Source organism: Eurytemora carolleeae, unplaced genomic scaffold (genome assembly GCF_000591075.1).
Source record: "Eurytemora carolleeae unplaced genomic scaffold, Eaff_2.0 scaffold385, whole genome shotgun sequence".
Taxonomy (NCBI): domain Eukaryota; kingdom Metazoa; phylum Arthropoda; class Copepoda; order Calanoida; family Temoridae; genus Eurytemora; species Eurytemora carolleeae.
Genome location: NW_019396304.1, coordinates 79,753 through 97,441, shown reverse-complemented (window position 1 = coordinate 97,441; position 17,689 = coordinate 79,753). Strand labels below are relative to the sequence as shown.

General features: G+C 32.5%; 1 protein-coding gene across 2 annotated transcripts; it reads left to right on the top strand.

Annotated features, from left to right (window-relative positions):
- Nucleotides 1-11,644: 11,644 nt before the first annotated feature.
- On the top strand, nucleotides 11,645-17,532 carry LOC111700575 (reticulon-1-A). Of its 2 annotated transcripts, none has more exons than XM_023471540.1 (7): nucleotides 11,645-11,742; nucleotides 13,157-13,339; nucleotides 14,429-14,486; nucleotides 14,629-14,699; nucleotides 15,060-15,126; nucleotides 16,593-16,763; nucleotides 17,338-17,532. In XM_023471540.1, exons 2-7 carry the CDS (start codon nucleotides 13,167-13,169, stop codon nucleotides 17,389-17,391), a joined length of 594 nt encoding a protein of 197 aa, XP_023327308.1. In that variant the 5' UTR covers nucleotides 11,645-11,742; nucleotides 13,157-13,166; the 3' UTR covers nucleotides 17,392-17,532. The 2 variants fall into 2 exon arrangements, with proteins under 2 accessions (XP_023327308.1, XP_023327309.1); XM_023471541.1 differs by having other exon boundaries at nucleotides 11,708-11,731.
- The last annotated feature ends 157 nt before the right edge of the window (nucleotides 17,533-17,689 follow it).

Sequence of the window (17,689 nt, the reverse complement as noted above, 5' to 3'; positions counted from 1 at the left end):
TATAATATAATCCAACTGCTACTTGTTCCTCCAAAACTATATTAAATGAAGGAAGTTCCAGGATTGATACTAAGATTGAATCCAGCATATTTAGCAGTGTCTGCTCTAGTCATGATATAATACAGAACTATAGTAGACACCACTAGACAGGATAGATATATTGTTAAGACACATGTACAAGGTTTATGTGATAATGTTCCATCCGTGAAGATTATGTAACTGTGATATTCGTGTACACAATATCTACAGTACATAACCCAGACAGATAGAACTATATTTAGAGAGTAGGTATCAGATTTGCGAATCCAATATGATTAGTTGTAGTTAGTTGTATTGTATTAGTTGTAAGATTAGTTTAATCTTTGTTGAGAACTCTTGAATCTTAAAATTTGAGTTGGTTGGTATTATTCCTACAGATTAATGATGAGGTTGAATCCATCATATTTAGCAGTGTCTGCTCTAGTCATGATATAATACAGAACTATGGAAGACACCACTAGACAGGATAAATATATTGTTAAGACGCATGTACACAGGTAGGTTTATTTGATAATTTTCCATCTGTACAGTAACTGTGATATTTATGTACACAATATGTACATAAACCAGAATAAAAACTTAAATTTATATGACCAGAACTAGTGTATCAGGGTTAATGTAAGAGCTGAAGATTAAGGTTTAGTTTGGGAAGAACATGAACCAGTGAGAATACGATACAATCCAACTGCTACTTGTTCCTCCAGAACTATTAAGCAGATTATGACAGCCAAAGATTTCAGGATCAACATGCAAGGTTCCAGAATTTATCCGAAGGTTGAATCTACCATATTTAGCAGTGTCTGCTCTAGTCATGGTAAGATACATAACTATGGTAGACACCACTAGACAGGATAGATATGTATTACAGACATGTTAATAGATTTATTTGACAGTGTCCCACCTGTGATGACGGATGAAGGTTATATTACTGTGATATTCATGTACACAATATCTAGAGTACATAGACCAGAACTATAGTGTATCACGATATGCAAGAGCTGAAGATTAAGGTTTAGTTTTGAAAGTACATGAACCAGTGAGAATATGATACAATCCCACTGCTACTTGTTCCTCCAGAACTATGAAAACTAGTAAATATCATAATTGATGCTGCTAATGAAAAATCTTGATGAATTAAGTTCAAATATATATGATTCCATATAATGTAAGATTTAAATTATACTGATATTACTAATGTTGAGGTTGTTTTAAATCCATCATATTTAGCAGTGTCTGCTCTAGTCATGATAAGATACATGACTATGGTAAACACCACTAGACAGGATAGATGTATGTGTTACAGAATATTTAAGGTGTTGTAATAAAGTTTCATCTGTGAAGGTTATGTAACTGTGATATTCATGTACACAATATCTACAGTACATAACCCAGACAGACAAAACTACTTACTTAGATCTGATAGACAGGATGAACAGTGCTTGTTATCAGGTATCCAAGCTGAAGATATTGGTTTAGTTTGGGAAGATATGATACAATCCCATTGATACTTGTTCCTCCAGAACTATAAAAAATAGATTAAGACACGGGCAACGCCGGGTAATGCTGGTATAGGATAAAGATTATGAGAGTTCCAGGATTGATGAAGTGGTTTAGTCTATGATGCAAGAAACCTATAGACATGGTTTCATCTGTGAAGGTTATGTAACTGTGATATTTGTGTACTCAATATTCACAGTACATAACCCAGACAGACAAAACTAAGAATGTTAAGATTTTCTATCCAACACTATGATTAAGATCAGAAATTGTTGATATCGAAGATGAGAAGTGTTTAGTTTGGGAAGAACATGAACCAGTGAGAATACGATACAATCCCACTGCTGCTTGTTTCTCCAGAACTATGCTTAATAGATTATTATGACACGGGCAACGCCGAGTACTGTTAGTAAAGAATATATGAGATGAGAGTTCAAGGCTTGATAAAGCGGTTAAATCTATGGTACATAGACGTGGTTCCATCTGTGAAGGATATGTAACTGTGATATTTATGTACACAATATTCACAGTACATAACCCAGACAGACAAAACTAAGAATGTTAAGATTTTCTATCCAACACTATGAATAAGATCAGAAATTGTTGATATCAAAGATGAGGATTAAGGTTTAGTTTTGAAAGAACATGAACCAGTGAGAATATAATACAATCCCACTGCGTCTTGTTCCTCCAGAACTAGGAAAATTAAAAGACATTATGATCAGCTCCTAATGAGTTAACAATATAATTACAATATAAAATTAAAAGAGATTATGATCAGCTTCTAATGAGTTAACAATATAATTTAAAAGAGATTTTGATCAGCTTCTAATGAGTTAACAATATACTCACAATATAAAATTAAAAGAGATTATGATCAGCTTCTAATGAGTTAACAATATAATTACAATATAAAATTAAAAGAGATTATGATCAGCTTCTAATGAGTTAACAATATAATCACAATATAAAATTATAAGAGATTATGATCAGCTTCTAATGAGTTAACAATATAATCACAATATAAAATTAAAAGAGACTATGATCAGCTTCTAATGAGTTAACAATATAATCAAAATATAAAATTAAGCATAGAGAATTGAATATTGTACGAATTGTACGAATAAGTGTACAAAGTGAGAAATCAGTTTGAGGAGAACAAAACCCAGTGATAATAAATCTGTTAAATTATCACTGAGATATGTTAATCCTAAACTAATATCTAGTTAAGCAAGTGATATCTCCAAGTTACTGATGGCTCTGACTGATCTTGGAGAACTGAAGATGATCAGGATTTGTTGAAGTTATATACTGGTCCTGCTGGTAAACCAGCTTATAATGCTGCCGGTCAACCGATACATATCAACACTACCCTCCCCCTCTTATTACGGTGGATTCTCGACTCCCCCACCCCCGGGAAAGGGAACAGCAACCAACCCTGGCTGAGAGAACGGTCATTGTTAACTGTAGATCCGGAGCGTAACGGGAAGATGAGGGGAGGGGGGTTGGACGAAGAAAATTCATGATTTACAAAATATTCACGACCTAAAAACCTCACGTAACAGAAAATCTAATTTATAAAAAGTAAATATTTTTTCATCTTTGGTAATGTTTGTTGTCCATTATTTCCCGCACAAAACTCTGGTTCAGCCGTTTCAGTGAGGAATAAACTAAAATATAAACAAACACAAAAACATGATTATTATATAAATTTTTATTGGGTCTATGAATACAATGAGTAGTAAAACAGAAGTAAAATTACAGGGTTTAGCATAGAGTTGAATATTTAATTTTGAGAAAAAGTATATGTGTTAGTATAAGTAGACACATTTTTAAGTGTTTTAATTTTGAGTGAAGTCGGCAGTAGGAGATGTTAAAATAAAAATGTAGAAAATGTACATATATTGCGTATATTAAAACAAAAAAAACATAATTATTGTCACTTTACGTAACACATATATTGGTGAGCAGGCGCGCAACTATACAGTTTGTTAGAGGGGGGCAAGATGGAAAAAAATTTGGCCCCCCCCCCCTAATTTTTTTTGGGGGGGGGGGGAGAAAAATATTTTTTATACTCAAACAAATTAGTACAACTATTCGTATCGAAAAATGTAAAACTAAATGCCTTATTTTTTCTAAAGAAAGGGTTAATTATAATGAAATAACCCCATTTTTATTGAATGAATTAGCTTTGACATTTGTCAATGACTTAAAACATTTAGGAAATGTTCTGCAAAGTGACAATTCAATGACCATAGATTGCAATAAAAAATTCATAAAAATTTAAAAAATTCATTCCCTTAACCAAGAATTTTATTTTAACAGTCCTGATGTTATTTTGAAACTGTGTAATATTTATTGTTGTAGTTTTTATGGATCTAGTATTTGGGACTTGAGTTCCCAATGTGTTTCAAAATTGTATACAGCATGGAACACTGCTGTTAGAATTCTTTTAATGTACCTAGAGATACGCATAGGTACTTGATTGAAAGTATTTCACAATGTTTACATGTAAAAACTATGTTAGCTAGCAGATGTGTGTCTTTCTATGAGACTATTGAAGCAAGTTCTAAGCTTTGCATTAGATTTCTTTCTAATTTATGTAAAAATGACCTTAACACAGTTCTTGGCAGAAATTTATTTTCTATTGCAAATGATTGCTCTGTAAATCCTTCGGATCTTAGTAAAATGTTAGTTAAGAAACAAATGAAATATTTTGATGTCTTATTGACCATGCATGGAAAGTTCCGGTTTTACAAGAACTTTTAAATACAAGAACGAATAATTTATATGTTGAAGGATTTGATGATTACGTAATAACTGAAATGATAAATATGTTATGTAATGAGTAATGATCAATGTCGTCTATTTGTGCATAATTTTGCATATTTTTAACAAATTTAAACTACACCATTTATATATGTATTTATATCTTTGTGTGTGAATAAATCTTTATAATATGATAATACAAAAAACTAACGTTACCAAGCGGATATTCAGTAAGTCAACACATCTGATATGAAATGAAAAAAAAATCTATTCTGGTTAGTTTAAATCACAATATTAATTAATTTACAATTTACACACATATATATATATTCATTATTCATCCATAAATCAAATATGTACATTGTACTCAGACACTGACAACAAATGCCATTCATTAAAAAATTATGATTTTACATGAAAAATATGTTTTTATAATATGAGACATCACACAATATTTGCGGTGAACATGTAGGATTAATTTAATAGTACAGTATTAAAGCTTTATGATAATAAGTGACAGAACTTATAGTGAAAATATCTAAAAATATTTAATAAACCCCCTTTCCTAGGAAGTCATGAATCGCTAAATTGCAAAATAGGGTGGACTTTTTGCCCCCCCCCCCCCTTAATCAGGCTAGGGGGGCCTTGCCCCCCCCCCTAGTTGCGCGCCTGTTGGTGAATTATGTTTTAGTTCAAAAATATCCTATAGTGTGAATATAAAGTATTTTATGTCACAAAGAAACAATTTCCTACTTCCGCTTTATTACTCTCCCCGTATAGTCCGTTTGACATGTTTTCTTCTTTCTTTGCTGGATTTTTTCCAGCCTTCTCTGGGATCATGTGAGGACCTACAAAAAACTCTTTTTTCTTTTAAATTTTATTTATCATAAAGAAATAAATTTTAAGAATTTTTCTTTCCATAACATAAAAAAATTACAAATATTATGGCCCGATTGGTTTATCCTTTCTTATACGTTGGTTTTTATAGATTATCGTACAAGCAAATATCCAGATGTTTAGAAATATATCTGAAATCAGAGCTGGGAACTTTTGAATGGTGGATATCGGGATTAATGCTTGATCTCCTCTTTTTCTTAATCTCCAGATTGAATAATGCTTGTTCACCTCTTATTTTTAGTCTCCAGATTAATCAACTGATCGGGATTAAGGAGATCTCATTCTAAAGTTTCCAGCTCAGATCTTTTTTTTATTTTAAATCCCGGGATTAAGCATCGATCTTCGACCATTTTCTACAGAACTACGGATTAATTTAATGCCTCTGCTGGTGGTAGTTAAAGGGAGTGTTCGCGAAAATTTAGAAGTGCCTCTGCTGGTGGTAGTTAAACCCTGTAGTGATAACTTGAGGGATTAAGTATTTATCCTCAAATTTAGAAGTGCCTTTGCTGGTGGTAGTTAAACCCTGTAGTGATAACTTGAGGGATTAAGTATTTATCCTCAAATTTAGAAGTGCCTCTGCTGGTGGTAGTTAACCCCTGTAGTGATAACTTGAGGGATTAAGTATTTATCCTCAAATTTAGAAGTGCCTCTGCCATTTAAAAACTGTTGAGTGTTACTGTGAAAGTAAAAATATGTTTTGAAAAATATTTTTATTTTAAACTTCGTTATTTATAATTTCAAAAACATAACGCTCAGACCAAAAAGATTCAAAGTTTGTTTTGTCATCTTAACATCTTGGAAAGGAACTGAACAGTAAACACTCGCCATAAATTCTTATTTTAGAATTACATGTTATAATCCCTATATCTTTGCAACCTGATGGCGATACTTTAAATATTTCTAAATTATACTACTTGGTCTAACTGAATTCATAGCTTGAAGTTCTACAACATTAGGTTTTAAAGATATAAGGGTTAGAAAATCTGAGTTTGTATAGCGAGCACGCAGTTTATTATCGTTAAACGAAACTCCCAAGATTCCTTTGCAGCGATTATACAGGGGAGGGAACCCCCGGCCAGCATGAGCCTCCGCTAAGCAGTACGAGCCTCCACTAAGCAGTACGAGCCTCCGCCATGCGGTTAAAGAGCCTCCGTAATACGGACAGCACGGCTTCTGTGAAACTCTTGATTTTTCATGTATGATAAAGAATTTTTTCTTCAACATATTGGCACAATACTAAAGATTAGATTTATTTATAAATTGTCATGAAAAGTAAATTATATGATCTCATAGAGTTGTTTATAAGATTTATGCTTTAAAGTAAAGCTAAAAAGAATTTAAAAAAAGGTATTGCTTAAATTAAATATTATGTAAAAGATCAAATAAAATTTAGAATTTTTTCTCTAAATATTTTCTTTTTGCGTAAAAATGTTTAATCGTCATAATAAGGAACATTCATAATAATTGATAATTTCTTTTAATCTTATGGCAGAAACAAATCCTATTTTATCAATAGTTTCGTTTTTTAAAAATCCCCAAAAAGATTTTAATAAATCTCCAAAGATAAGTTTGAAATATCAAAGATTTACAACCATCAGGTTGGAAAGATATAAGGAATTGGACAGTTAAAGTTCGTGGCAAAGACTCCCTAGTATCCTGAAGAATGCATAGCATAAACCATTATGTCGATACAATAAAAACTAAAATCGTGTGTTGAATACTTATTTTCTTATATAAATATATAATATATTTTGTGGCATATCCAAAAATTTGGAAAACAAATTTTTTATACTTCCTGTATAGGACAGGCTCATTTTGTTATATTGCGGTGGCTTATTCACTGTATAGCTGAGGATCTGTACTGTCTTATGGAAAATCTGGGATGCTCACGTGCTGAAGAATGGGGGCTTTATACATTTGTACTGAATTTCATTGAAAAATAGAGAGAAAAAAATTACTTTAAAACTAACCTAAAAATATCATATTTTTAACAATATTCTCAAAATTACCTTCTCCCATTCATGAAACTCAGTTTCCAATACTGGGTTTCATAACCATACCCTGTGTATATCTTCCTTGGATACAAGATTAGGGGGACTTATAGAATGGGGGGGGGTTTGATGGTCAAATAACGTAAGATATGTATAGACTGACCGCTGGCTGTTATATAAAGGATCTGTGATTATCTCCATCAATCCTCAAGCTCTCTCCGGTGTCAACACTTACAAGGTTTGCTCTCAAGGTAGTATTCTCTTCTCTATAAACCTGAAGAATCAAGATCCAGTCGGAACTCAATCAAGTGTTTATCAACATCATAATTTTTTCAGTACAATGTTGTCTGTCTGGGTTATGTACAGTAGATATTGTGTACATGAATATCACTGTTACATAACTTGTACAGATGATACAAACCCTCAACACTTTCTTGTTCTTTAAATGTCGGCGTTATGATATGTATAATTTGTTATTTGCATAATCTTCATTTTTGTTCATTTTTTGTCATTTGATCTAGTTCTGGAGGAACAAGTAGCAGTGGGATTGTATCGTATTCTCACTGGTTCATGTTCTTCCAAAACTAAACCTTAATCTTCAGTTATTGCATTTATACCCTGATAAACAAGTTCCAGTCATCTGAATCCACAGTATTTACTGAATAGTTCTGTCTGTCTGGGTTATGTACTGTAGATATTGTGTACACGAATATCACAGTTACATAATCTTCACGGATGGAACATACTCACATAAACCTTGTACATGTGTTTTAACAACATATCTATCCTGTCTAGTGGTGTCTACTATAGGTCTGTACATAGACCTAGCTGTGTACATGTGTCTTAACAACATATCTATCCTGTCTAGTGGTGTCTACTATAGTCCTGTATTATATCATGACTAGAGCAGACACTGCTAAATATGCTGGATTCAACCTCAGTATCAATCCTGGAATTTCCTTCATTTAATATAGTTTTGGAGGAACAAGTAGCATTTGGATTATATTATATTCTCACTGGTTCATGTTCTTCCCAAACTAAACCTTCATCTGTGACACCTGAGAGTTTAATATATCCTAATCTTTAAAATCTACATATACATGGTTTTGTCTGTCTGGGTTATGTACTGTAAATATTGTGTACACGAATATCACAATTACATAATCTTTATAGATTGAACATTAATGCACATCATAGATGTTATTCCCAAACTAAAACTTATATTCAGCTTTTTTACTAAACCCTATATTCAGCTTGTATTTACTAAACCCTGTATTCAACTTGTATATGTCTGATGATTTGAGTCTGGGCTATGCACTGGAACTCCCTAGTTCAGGAGGAACAAGTAGCAGTGGGATTGTATTATATTCTCACTGGTTCATGTTCTATCCAAACTAAACCTTAATCTTCAGCTTGGATACCTGATAACAAGNTCATGAGTTTGTCTTTCAGGAGTTTGTCACGGCACCCAGATGGAACAATATCATGTAGCTATCTATTGGTGTCAATCATCATGACTAGAACAGCCACTACTAAATATAATAGATTTAAAATAGCTGAAAAGTATCTTAGTCTTTCTGGGTTATGTACTGTAGATATTGTGTACACGAATATTACAGTTACACAATCTTTACAGATAGAAAATATAAAATATTGCAAAACCTTATAATCTCTTCATATGTATCATATATCTTGCGGTGACTACAGTAGTCTTTATTATATCATTATGGATTCAATCTCGTCATCAATCTTGGAACTTCCTTCATGTAATATAGTTCTGGAGGAACAAGTATCAGTGGGATTGTATTGTATCTCACTGGTTCATGTTCTTCCAAAACTTAACCAATATCTACAGCTATTCCATACTCCCTGATAGATAAAAGGAAAAGGAAAGGAAAGGAATAGAAAAGTTACATATTTATTATTTACTTTATAGCTAATATTTTTCGATGACGAACTAACAACTTTTAGAATTAAAAATTTTAGATTTATTTGTAATGTTAAAAAAAATAAAAAAGGTTGTGGAAAAGATATCGGTTTTTAATTTGCGCCGATTTTTGACATTCTTTAAGTTTGATTATATATTTTACTCTTTTTAATCATTTTAGTCTTTTCTTTGTAAACTCGTCTTTGCTTTCTTCGATTCTTTTGCAAACATAGCATGTGTTAGAATTAAAACATTGGTTCTGCTGATAAAAATTTTAATTGAAATTTTCAATTAAATCGAAAAAAGATTGAACGTTGAAAACTTAGAAAAGTGTCGTTTATTTTCATACAATATTTTAGAGAAATTGTGAGAAGGAAGCAGTAAATTTTAATAGATTTTATTCTAGGAATATAAAAATCATTTCTGTTTCTAATATTTGTGTTTTTGATATTTTTTAATAATGAAATCTTTTTTAAATGTTGGGGTAATTGATCTTTAAGTTGAAATAAAATTTTTATGACATTAAAAAATCCTAATTTTCTGAAGGGGAGTTTGTTTAAAGCCCAAAAAGCTTCCGCTGTGTGACTTATTCTAGGTAACCCCATCAAGAGACGAATAGCTTTCTTTTTCAATGATTCTATCTTATCAATATTTTTGTTTGAAGTAAGCATTAGAAATGTTGAACTAACTTCTAAATGAGAGTGAAAAAAGGAGTAAAAAGCAATTTCATTGTTAAGCTTTTTTTTTATTTTTTTCAAAGCATAAAGTGTAAAAGTTAATCGCCTGTATATCTTTTTAAAATAGTCATTAAAGTTCAATTTAGTTCACTATCCAGCCATATTCCAAAGAATCTACAATATCTACAGTACATAACCCAGACAGACAAAACTATATTCAGAAAGTAGCACACAGATTTGTGAATTTAGAAAATAAGATCCAATAGGATATAACAGCTTTAGTTTGGGAAGAACATGAACCAGTGAGAATACAATACAATCCCACTTCTACTTGTTCCACCAGAACTATATTTTATGTAGAAAATGTCGGGTTAGGAAAAAAAATTAAAATACCATCCATATCCTACCTGTTCCTCCAGAACTATATTAAACTATGGAGATGGAGTTGAATATAACGACGACAAATAATGTAACAAAAATTCTACAGTAAACTAATTAGTTGTTTAGGAACAGGTTGAGAAAATAAAAATTAACTCTTATCATCGAAAAAAAGTAATCTTTTTCAGTTTTTGTAATCTTTCATTGTTCACAAACATTTTCTGTAGATTATCTAAAAATGTTATTGAAAAGACGACATTTGAAAAATTTATAGAAATTGCATTTTTTTTAACTCCCCTAATCCTGCAATTGACCCCCTCCTCCCCTCCCACGCGACGTTACAACTTTAATCATGATACCAGCAGCTTTAAATATCAGATTTTTACCATTAAAACGATTTAAATAATAATTGTTATGACAATTTATTGATATAATTATAGGAAATGCTGGAAATCACGTGGACAAAAAGAAAGGTTGCAAATTTGCATTGATAAATATTTTTCTCATGAATCTATTTTCATGGGTATTCAAAGTATTTTTAAAAAAGGTTCATAAAAAACCTTCATATTACTTTGCATCATAAACGTTTTTTATAATTGCCTCACATATGAAATATTTAAAAGCAAAAGTAATAAAGTAAATTTTGTTAAGATTGTAATTTATGAGAAACATTTTGTATAATTTTTAGTGGGATTAAAATTTGATGAGGTGATCGCTAAATTAAGATATTATTCCGACAAGTTTTTTAATTTTCCAACTGCTTATTTTAAATTTTTTCTTTAAATATTAAATCCTAAGTCCAGGTACACAGAAAATATGATTCCTTCAAATATATCTCGGTATAGTATTTTACTTAAAATATTTACTCAAATATTTGCCAGAAATAATGTAGATTTCATCTCTCAAATGGTTTTACCAAAACATACATAACCATACCAAAACATTGGAAGAAATCATTTAAAGAAAAAATAAACCCCTGTATAGATTTTAGACGTAATTTCAAGTATCTAACCATTAAAACCCTGATGGTATCAGAAAACAATGTGAACATACCCTGCTTTATATTTCTGATAATTGATAATTTCCAATTGTGTCGAGATAGAAATAATATTCTGAATTCTGAATTGAAAAAACGAAAAAATTTGTATTGCTTCAAACAACGTTAAATATTATCGAATATTTGATGGATGAACTTTTATTAAAAATATTCTCTGATCCATGACATGTGAGAGGTAAAGTATGGGAATAAGAATATCCAAGAGGCCGGGAGAGGTAGAGGAAGGGGGAGGGGGATAGGGATATATTCTGCTAGGCACAGGTAGCTGCTCTCTCTCGATACCGCGCCGGTCAGATCGGTCAGTTGACTCCAGGGTTAATTCTACCCTACTCCAGTCTTTACACCATTTAGATATGACAGGAAATAATCTGGTTTATTTATCTGAAATATCCAAGATGAATTTTAATCTTTAAATCTGTTCAGCCCTGTGTCTAGAACAGTTTCCAAGCCAAGCAGCTAGTCGACCCTTAGCCGTTCAGCTTTATATAGTGACCGAAAGGTAGACTCCAGGTAGGGGTTTTTATATGCAGTTTTATCCCTATACAGTTTATATCAGTAGATTTATCTAGGTAGGGTTTATATCAGTAGATTTATCTAAGTAGGGTTTATATCAGTAGATTTATCTAGGTAGGGTTGTATCAGTAGATTTATCTAGGTAGGGTTTATATCAGTAGATTTATCTATGTAGGGTTATATCGGTATATTTATCTAGGTAGGGTTTATATCAGTAGATTTATCCAGGTAGAGTTTATATCAGTAGATTTATCTAGGTAGGGTTTATATCAGTAGATTTATCTAGGTAGGGTTTATATCAGTATATTTATCCAGGTAGAGTTTATATCAGTAGATTTATCTAGGTAGGGTTTATATCAGTAGATTTATCTAGGTAGTTTTTATATCTGGAGATTTATCTAGGTAGGGTTTATATCTGGAGATTTATACAGGTGTAGTTTATTTCTGGAGATTTATCCAGGTATAGTTTATATGTGGAGTTTTATCCAGGTATAGTTTATAACTGGAATTTTATCAAGGTATAGTTTATATCTGGAGTTTAACCCTAGTAAGGTTATATCTGGAGTTTAATCCTGGTAAGGTTTATATCTGGAGTTTAATCCTGGTAGGGTTTATATCTGGAGTTTAATCCTGGTAGGGTTTATATCTGGAGTTTAATCCTGGTAGGGTTTATATCTGGAGTTTAACCCTGGTAGGGTTTATATCTGGAGTTTAAACCTAATAGGGTTTGTATCTGGAGTTTAACCCTGGTAGGGTTTATATCTGGAGTTCAAACCTAATAGGCTTTGTATCTGGAGTTTAACCCTGGTAGGGTTTATATCTGGAGTTTAACCCAAGCAGGTAGGGTTTATACCTGCAAATGAAACTACACATGACTAAAAAATATATAGGTGAAAACATTTAAATCGAAAACGCGATGATGCTGGACTAAAATATATTATTTCAAATATTTATTCAGATATATTTTAAATGAACTGTAGAAAATAAGATCTTATTCAAGGATTTTTTATAGAGATATATGAACTTCATTAATAGCTTTTTAAGAATTTATTGTAATGTATAACTTTTATATACAATTTAATAGACCGAAAATTTGGCAAAAACAATTTGATGCCTAGAGTGTTAAATTTAGAAGAAATGTAAATTTTCATTTACAGGACGTTTCTGCAAATAATGTTAAAATGTTTTAGGAACTGGAAATCTTAAAAAGCTAAACTAGCTTTGCATTCATCAACAAATATTTAAGCATACAGGTTGAAGCAAAGAAAATTTACTTGAATTTGCCCAAGTTTGTATGAGATAAATGCATGAAAAGTGACAGGGGCGTACACAGGAATTTATTGAGAACCAAGTTTTGATTACTCTCATGGAAAAAAAAACTCAAACAAGAGATAAAAAATGTTTTTTTTAGGTAGAGAAGAATGTGGTTGAGCTCCGACATGCTAAACTCTCTGGTTTACTGGGAGAACCCCCGAGACTCCGGGATCGCCTTTGGACCCGTCCTTGTCTGCCTGCTCGCTTGTAGATACATCTCTCTCATCTCCGTCCTGGGAAACCTGGCCCTAGCCCTGGTCACTGCTACTGTCAGCTTCAGGTGGAGATATATCGATGTATTATCTAAGTTCATGAGGGCACTAATAGATATATAACGCATTGCTCCAAGCGTTGGATTATCCGAACCAGTCTCTTGTGATTGTACTCAATATTCATTCGATCACTCGTACCGACCGGTCTAGACTACCCAGTGTAAAGTCGACCTATACATAAAATTTAGGCTGGCGGGTTCTAAACTTAAAGTTACTTTAAGCTAATCGTCAAAAATATAGAATATTGTATATTCACTGATCTTTATGAACAGAGAGACAAGTTAGACAGGTACTAATCATACCATAAAGTTAGACAGGTACTAATCAGTACGGGTTGTTCACAAAGGATGAGACCACAAAGTTAGACAGATACTAATCAGTACGGGTTGCTCACAAAGGATGAGACCATAAAGTTAGACAGGTACTAATCACGTACGGGTTGCTCACAAAGGATGAGACCGTAAAGTTAGACAGGTACTAATCACGTACGGGTTGTTCACAAAGGATGAGACCGTAAAGCTAGACAGGTACTAATCAGTACGGGTTGTTCACAAAGGATGAGACCGTAAAGTTAGACAGGTACTAACCACGTACGGGTTGTTCACAAAGGATGAGTAAAGGATGAGACCGTAAAGACGATTTGAAACTCTTTAAATATGATTATCCCAAGTTTAAACTTGAATGGCTTATTTAATGATTCGGATTACAAAAAAAAAGAAGATTGAATCTGCAAGAAATCATGAATATAAGGAAACAGAATAATTAAATTCCGTAGAGTCCTCTCTGAAGTCTCATCCATTGTGGGTAACCCTGTAATGGACAAAAATCGAATCAAATATTAACATATATGTAAACATCGCAATATTAGGACTTTTCAACAACTCCCTTAATACCTGAGCTAAAACAAGCACGTTTATACAGTTTTATTAATTGTTTATGTCTAAAAAATGAAGTGAGTTAGTAAGATAAACCAAAGGTCCCTTGTCACCCGGTCTTGAAAATCAATGCTTAAATTTCGTGGCTGTCTGGCTTTCTGTTAATGCTTATGCATGTAATGCAGCTGATAACAAGACATTATTTAATTCTATCTATTTTAGGATCTACAAATCCGTCCTGGCCGCCGTTAACAAAACTCAAGAAGGACATCCTTTCAGGGTAAGTGATTGTACAGGAAGAACCATTAAACATACGACATGGAGCAGTTTTATTTATTTTGTTAAACTATTATTTGTTTTATTTTGAATGTTCACATATTTTGTTTATGTAACATTGTTCGTCACGATATTTATGTGTTCAGCAATATTTGGAGTGTGATGTAACCCTTCCTTCTGATAAGATTTCTCAGCTCGTAGATTCTCTCCTTGCCAGGTATAGAGATATATTCAGGATACAGGGGGATACGGGGGGGATACAGGGGGATACAGGGGACACCGAGAGATACAGAGGGATACAGAAGTTTAACAACTCAATACCTAGGTTTAACAACTCAATATCTAGGTTTAACAACTCAATATCTAGGTTTAACAACTCAATATCTAGGTTTAACAACTCAATATCTAGATTTAATAAATCAATATCTAGATTTAACAACTCAATATCTATGTTTAACAACTCAATATCTAGACTTAACAACTCAATATCTAGGTTTAGCAACTCAATATCTAGGTTTAACAACTCAATATCTAGGTTTAACAACTCAATATCTAGGTTTAACAACTCAATATCTAGGTTTAACAACTACATGACCAAGCTGAAGACCATTATCCTTGTTGAAGATATTATTGAGTCCGTTAAGGTAAAAAATTAAACTTTAAAAATTATGTCTGAAAAATGAAATAAAAAATGTCTAAAATTTTATTTTTAATATTTACATCTCTAAGGTTTGAACTTGTCAAGTAAATATAAATTCCTAACTTCACTTGAACCCACACTTAGATAAATATTTCCTTTCCTGTGAACCCAACTCTGACTAATCTATCCCTGGGATAAAATTCATCAAAATATTCTCAGAATTTATGTCTTCTCCATGCTTGTCTGAGGATTCATGATTACTCTTTCATCCAGTCCTGATTCTCTCATGTATACTGTTAATTTATTTGCTGTTGCCATGTATCTCCTGTATTCTAGTTTGCAGTTGCTAAGTATCTCCTGTATTCTTGTTTGCTGTTTCTATGTATCTCCCATATTCTAGTTTGCTGTTTCTATGTATCTCCCATATTCTAGTTTGCTGTTGATATGTATCTCCTATATTCCAGTTTGCCACTGTTGCTATGTATCTCCTGTATTATAGTTTGCTGTTGCTATGTATCTCCTGTATTCTAGTTTACTGTTGCTATGTATCTCTTGTATTATAGTTTGCTGTTGCTATGTATCTCTTGTATTATAGTTTGCTGTTGCTATGTATCTCTTGTATTCTAGTTTACTGTTGCTATGTATCTCCTGTATTATAGTTTGTTGTTGCTATGTATCTCTTGTATTCTATTTTGCTCTTGCTATAAATCTCCTGTATTCTAGTTTGCTGTTGCTATGTATCTCCTGTATTATAGTTTACTGTTGCTATGTATCTATATATAAAAAGTTGTAATCTCTGTTCCTCTGTCTATTTGTTTGTTTGTCCGATCATAACTTGGGAATCCCTGGACCGATTTTGATTGGGGAACTCGGGAGACCCACGAGAATGTTCTTAGCGTGGTTTTGAGATTCTAAGTTGTGTAGGTCGACTTAAATAGCGAAAATTCAGTTTCAAGTGCGGGTAAATGGCGGGAGTAACTTTTAGTAACCTGGGCAGCGCTGAGTTCCCAAGCTAGTCTAATTCTAGTTAGCTGTTGCTATGTATCTCCTGTATAATAGTTTGCTGTTGCTTTTTATCCTGTATTATAGTTTGCTGTTGCAATGTATCTCCTATGTTCCAGTTTGCTTTGCTATGTATCTTCTGTATTGTAGGTTGCTGTTGCCATATATCTCCTGTATTCTAGTTTGCAGTTGCCGTGTATCTCCTGTATTCTAGTTTACTTTTGCTATGTATCTCCTGTATTATAGTTTGCAGTTGCTATGTATCTCCTGCATCCTAGTTTGCTGTTGCTATGTATCTCCTGTATAATAGTTTGCTGTTGCTTTTTATCCTGTATTATAATTTACTGTTGCTATGCATCTCCTGTATTCTAGTTTGCTGTTGCTATGTATCTCCTGTATTCTAGTTTGCTGTTGCTATGTATCTCCTGTATTCTAGTTTGCTGTTGCTATGTATCTCCTATATTCTAGTTTGCTGTTGCTATGTATCTGTTGACCTATGTTGGAGGTATGTTGAACGGATTAACCGTACTGATCCTGGGCTGGGTTGGACTATTCTCCCTCCCCCGTCTCTACAGGGATAACCAGAAGCAGATTGATGATGCAATCCTACCATTGAAATCTAAACTTGAAGAACTCCAGGTTTATATTTTTATCGTTAAACTACTGATAATCTTTTTCTTAATCTTTTGAATGATTTAGTTCAGAGAAATTGAGTCTTTGCAACAAACTCAAATTGCTAAGCCCTATATCTTTGAAACATGATGGCGTAAATTTTTGATATTTCAAACTTAGATTATTTTTTCTGACAGTTAAGTCTCCTTCCTACTACAATAATAATAGTTTGAAATGACAATGACTTTGGGTTTCCGAGATGTCAGAGTTTGGGCACAGCCTCAATTCCTTTAGATTAGAAGACTCGATAGAACCACAAGAATGTTCTAAGTTTGGTTTTAAAAAAATCTGAGTTGAGTGGGTTGACTTTTATAATTGTTCGCTGATTTTTCTGTCTCAATTGAGGGATTTTCAAAAATCGTAAAAATCTGTAAATTTTGACCGTCCATAAACCTTGCCGCGGTTCATGTGAGTTGCCAAAAAAATTGATCCAATCGGTTTTCAATCGTTTTGCCGCTTATTGGATGCAAATAAAAGAACCAGTCAAACATTTACATATATATATATTAATCTATAATTTGAAGATATGATTGTATTCTAGGTTAAGGTAATGTCCTCCCTCCCTGCCTCTGTAACTGGAAAGAAGGAAGAATAAACAAAGAAGATAAAGGAAGAAGAGAAGAAAGATGAAGAAGAGTTAAAATAGAATAAATACCATCCCTAAATATTCATTTATAGAGCTCGCGTCTAGCTTAGCTCGGGCGCATATATATCAATAAAAGTTTAAAAATTATAATTGATAATTTTTTTTTTAATTATCTAGTTTTGGCTCATCGGCCATCTTGAGATCAGAACTGTTGTTTGTATATTTCTGATCTTGAACACTTGAACTCAAAATCCAATTCATGGACAATTTTAAATCTAAGGATCGATGCTTTATCCCAAATTAAAAG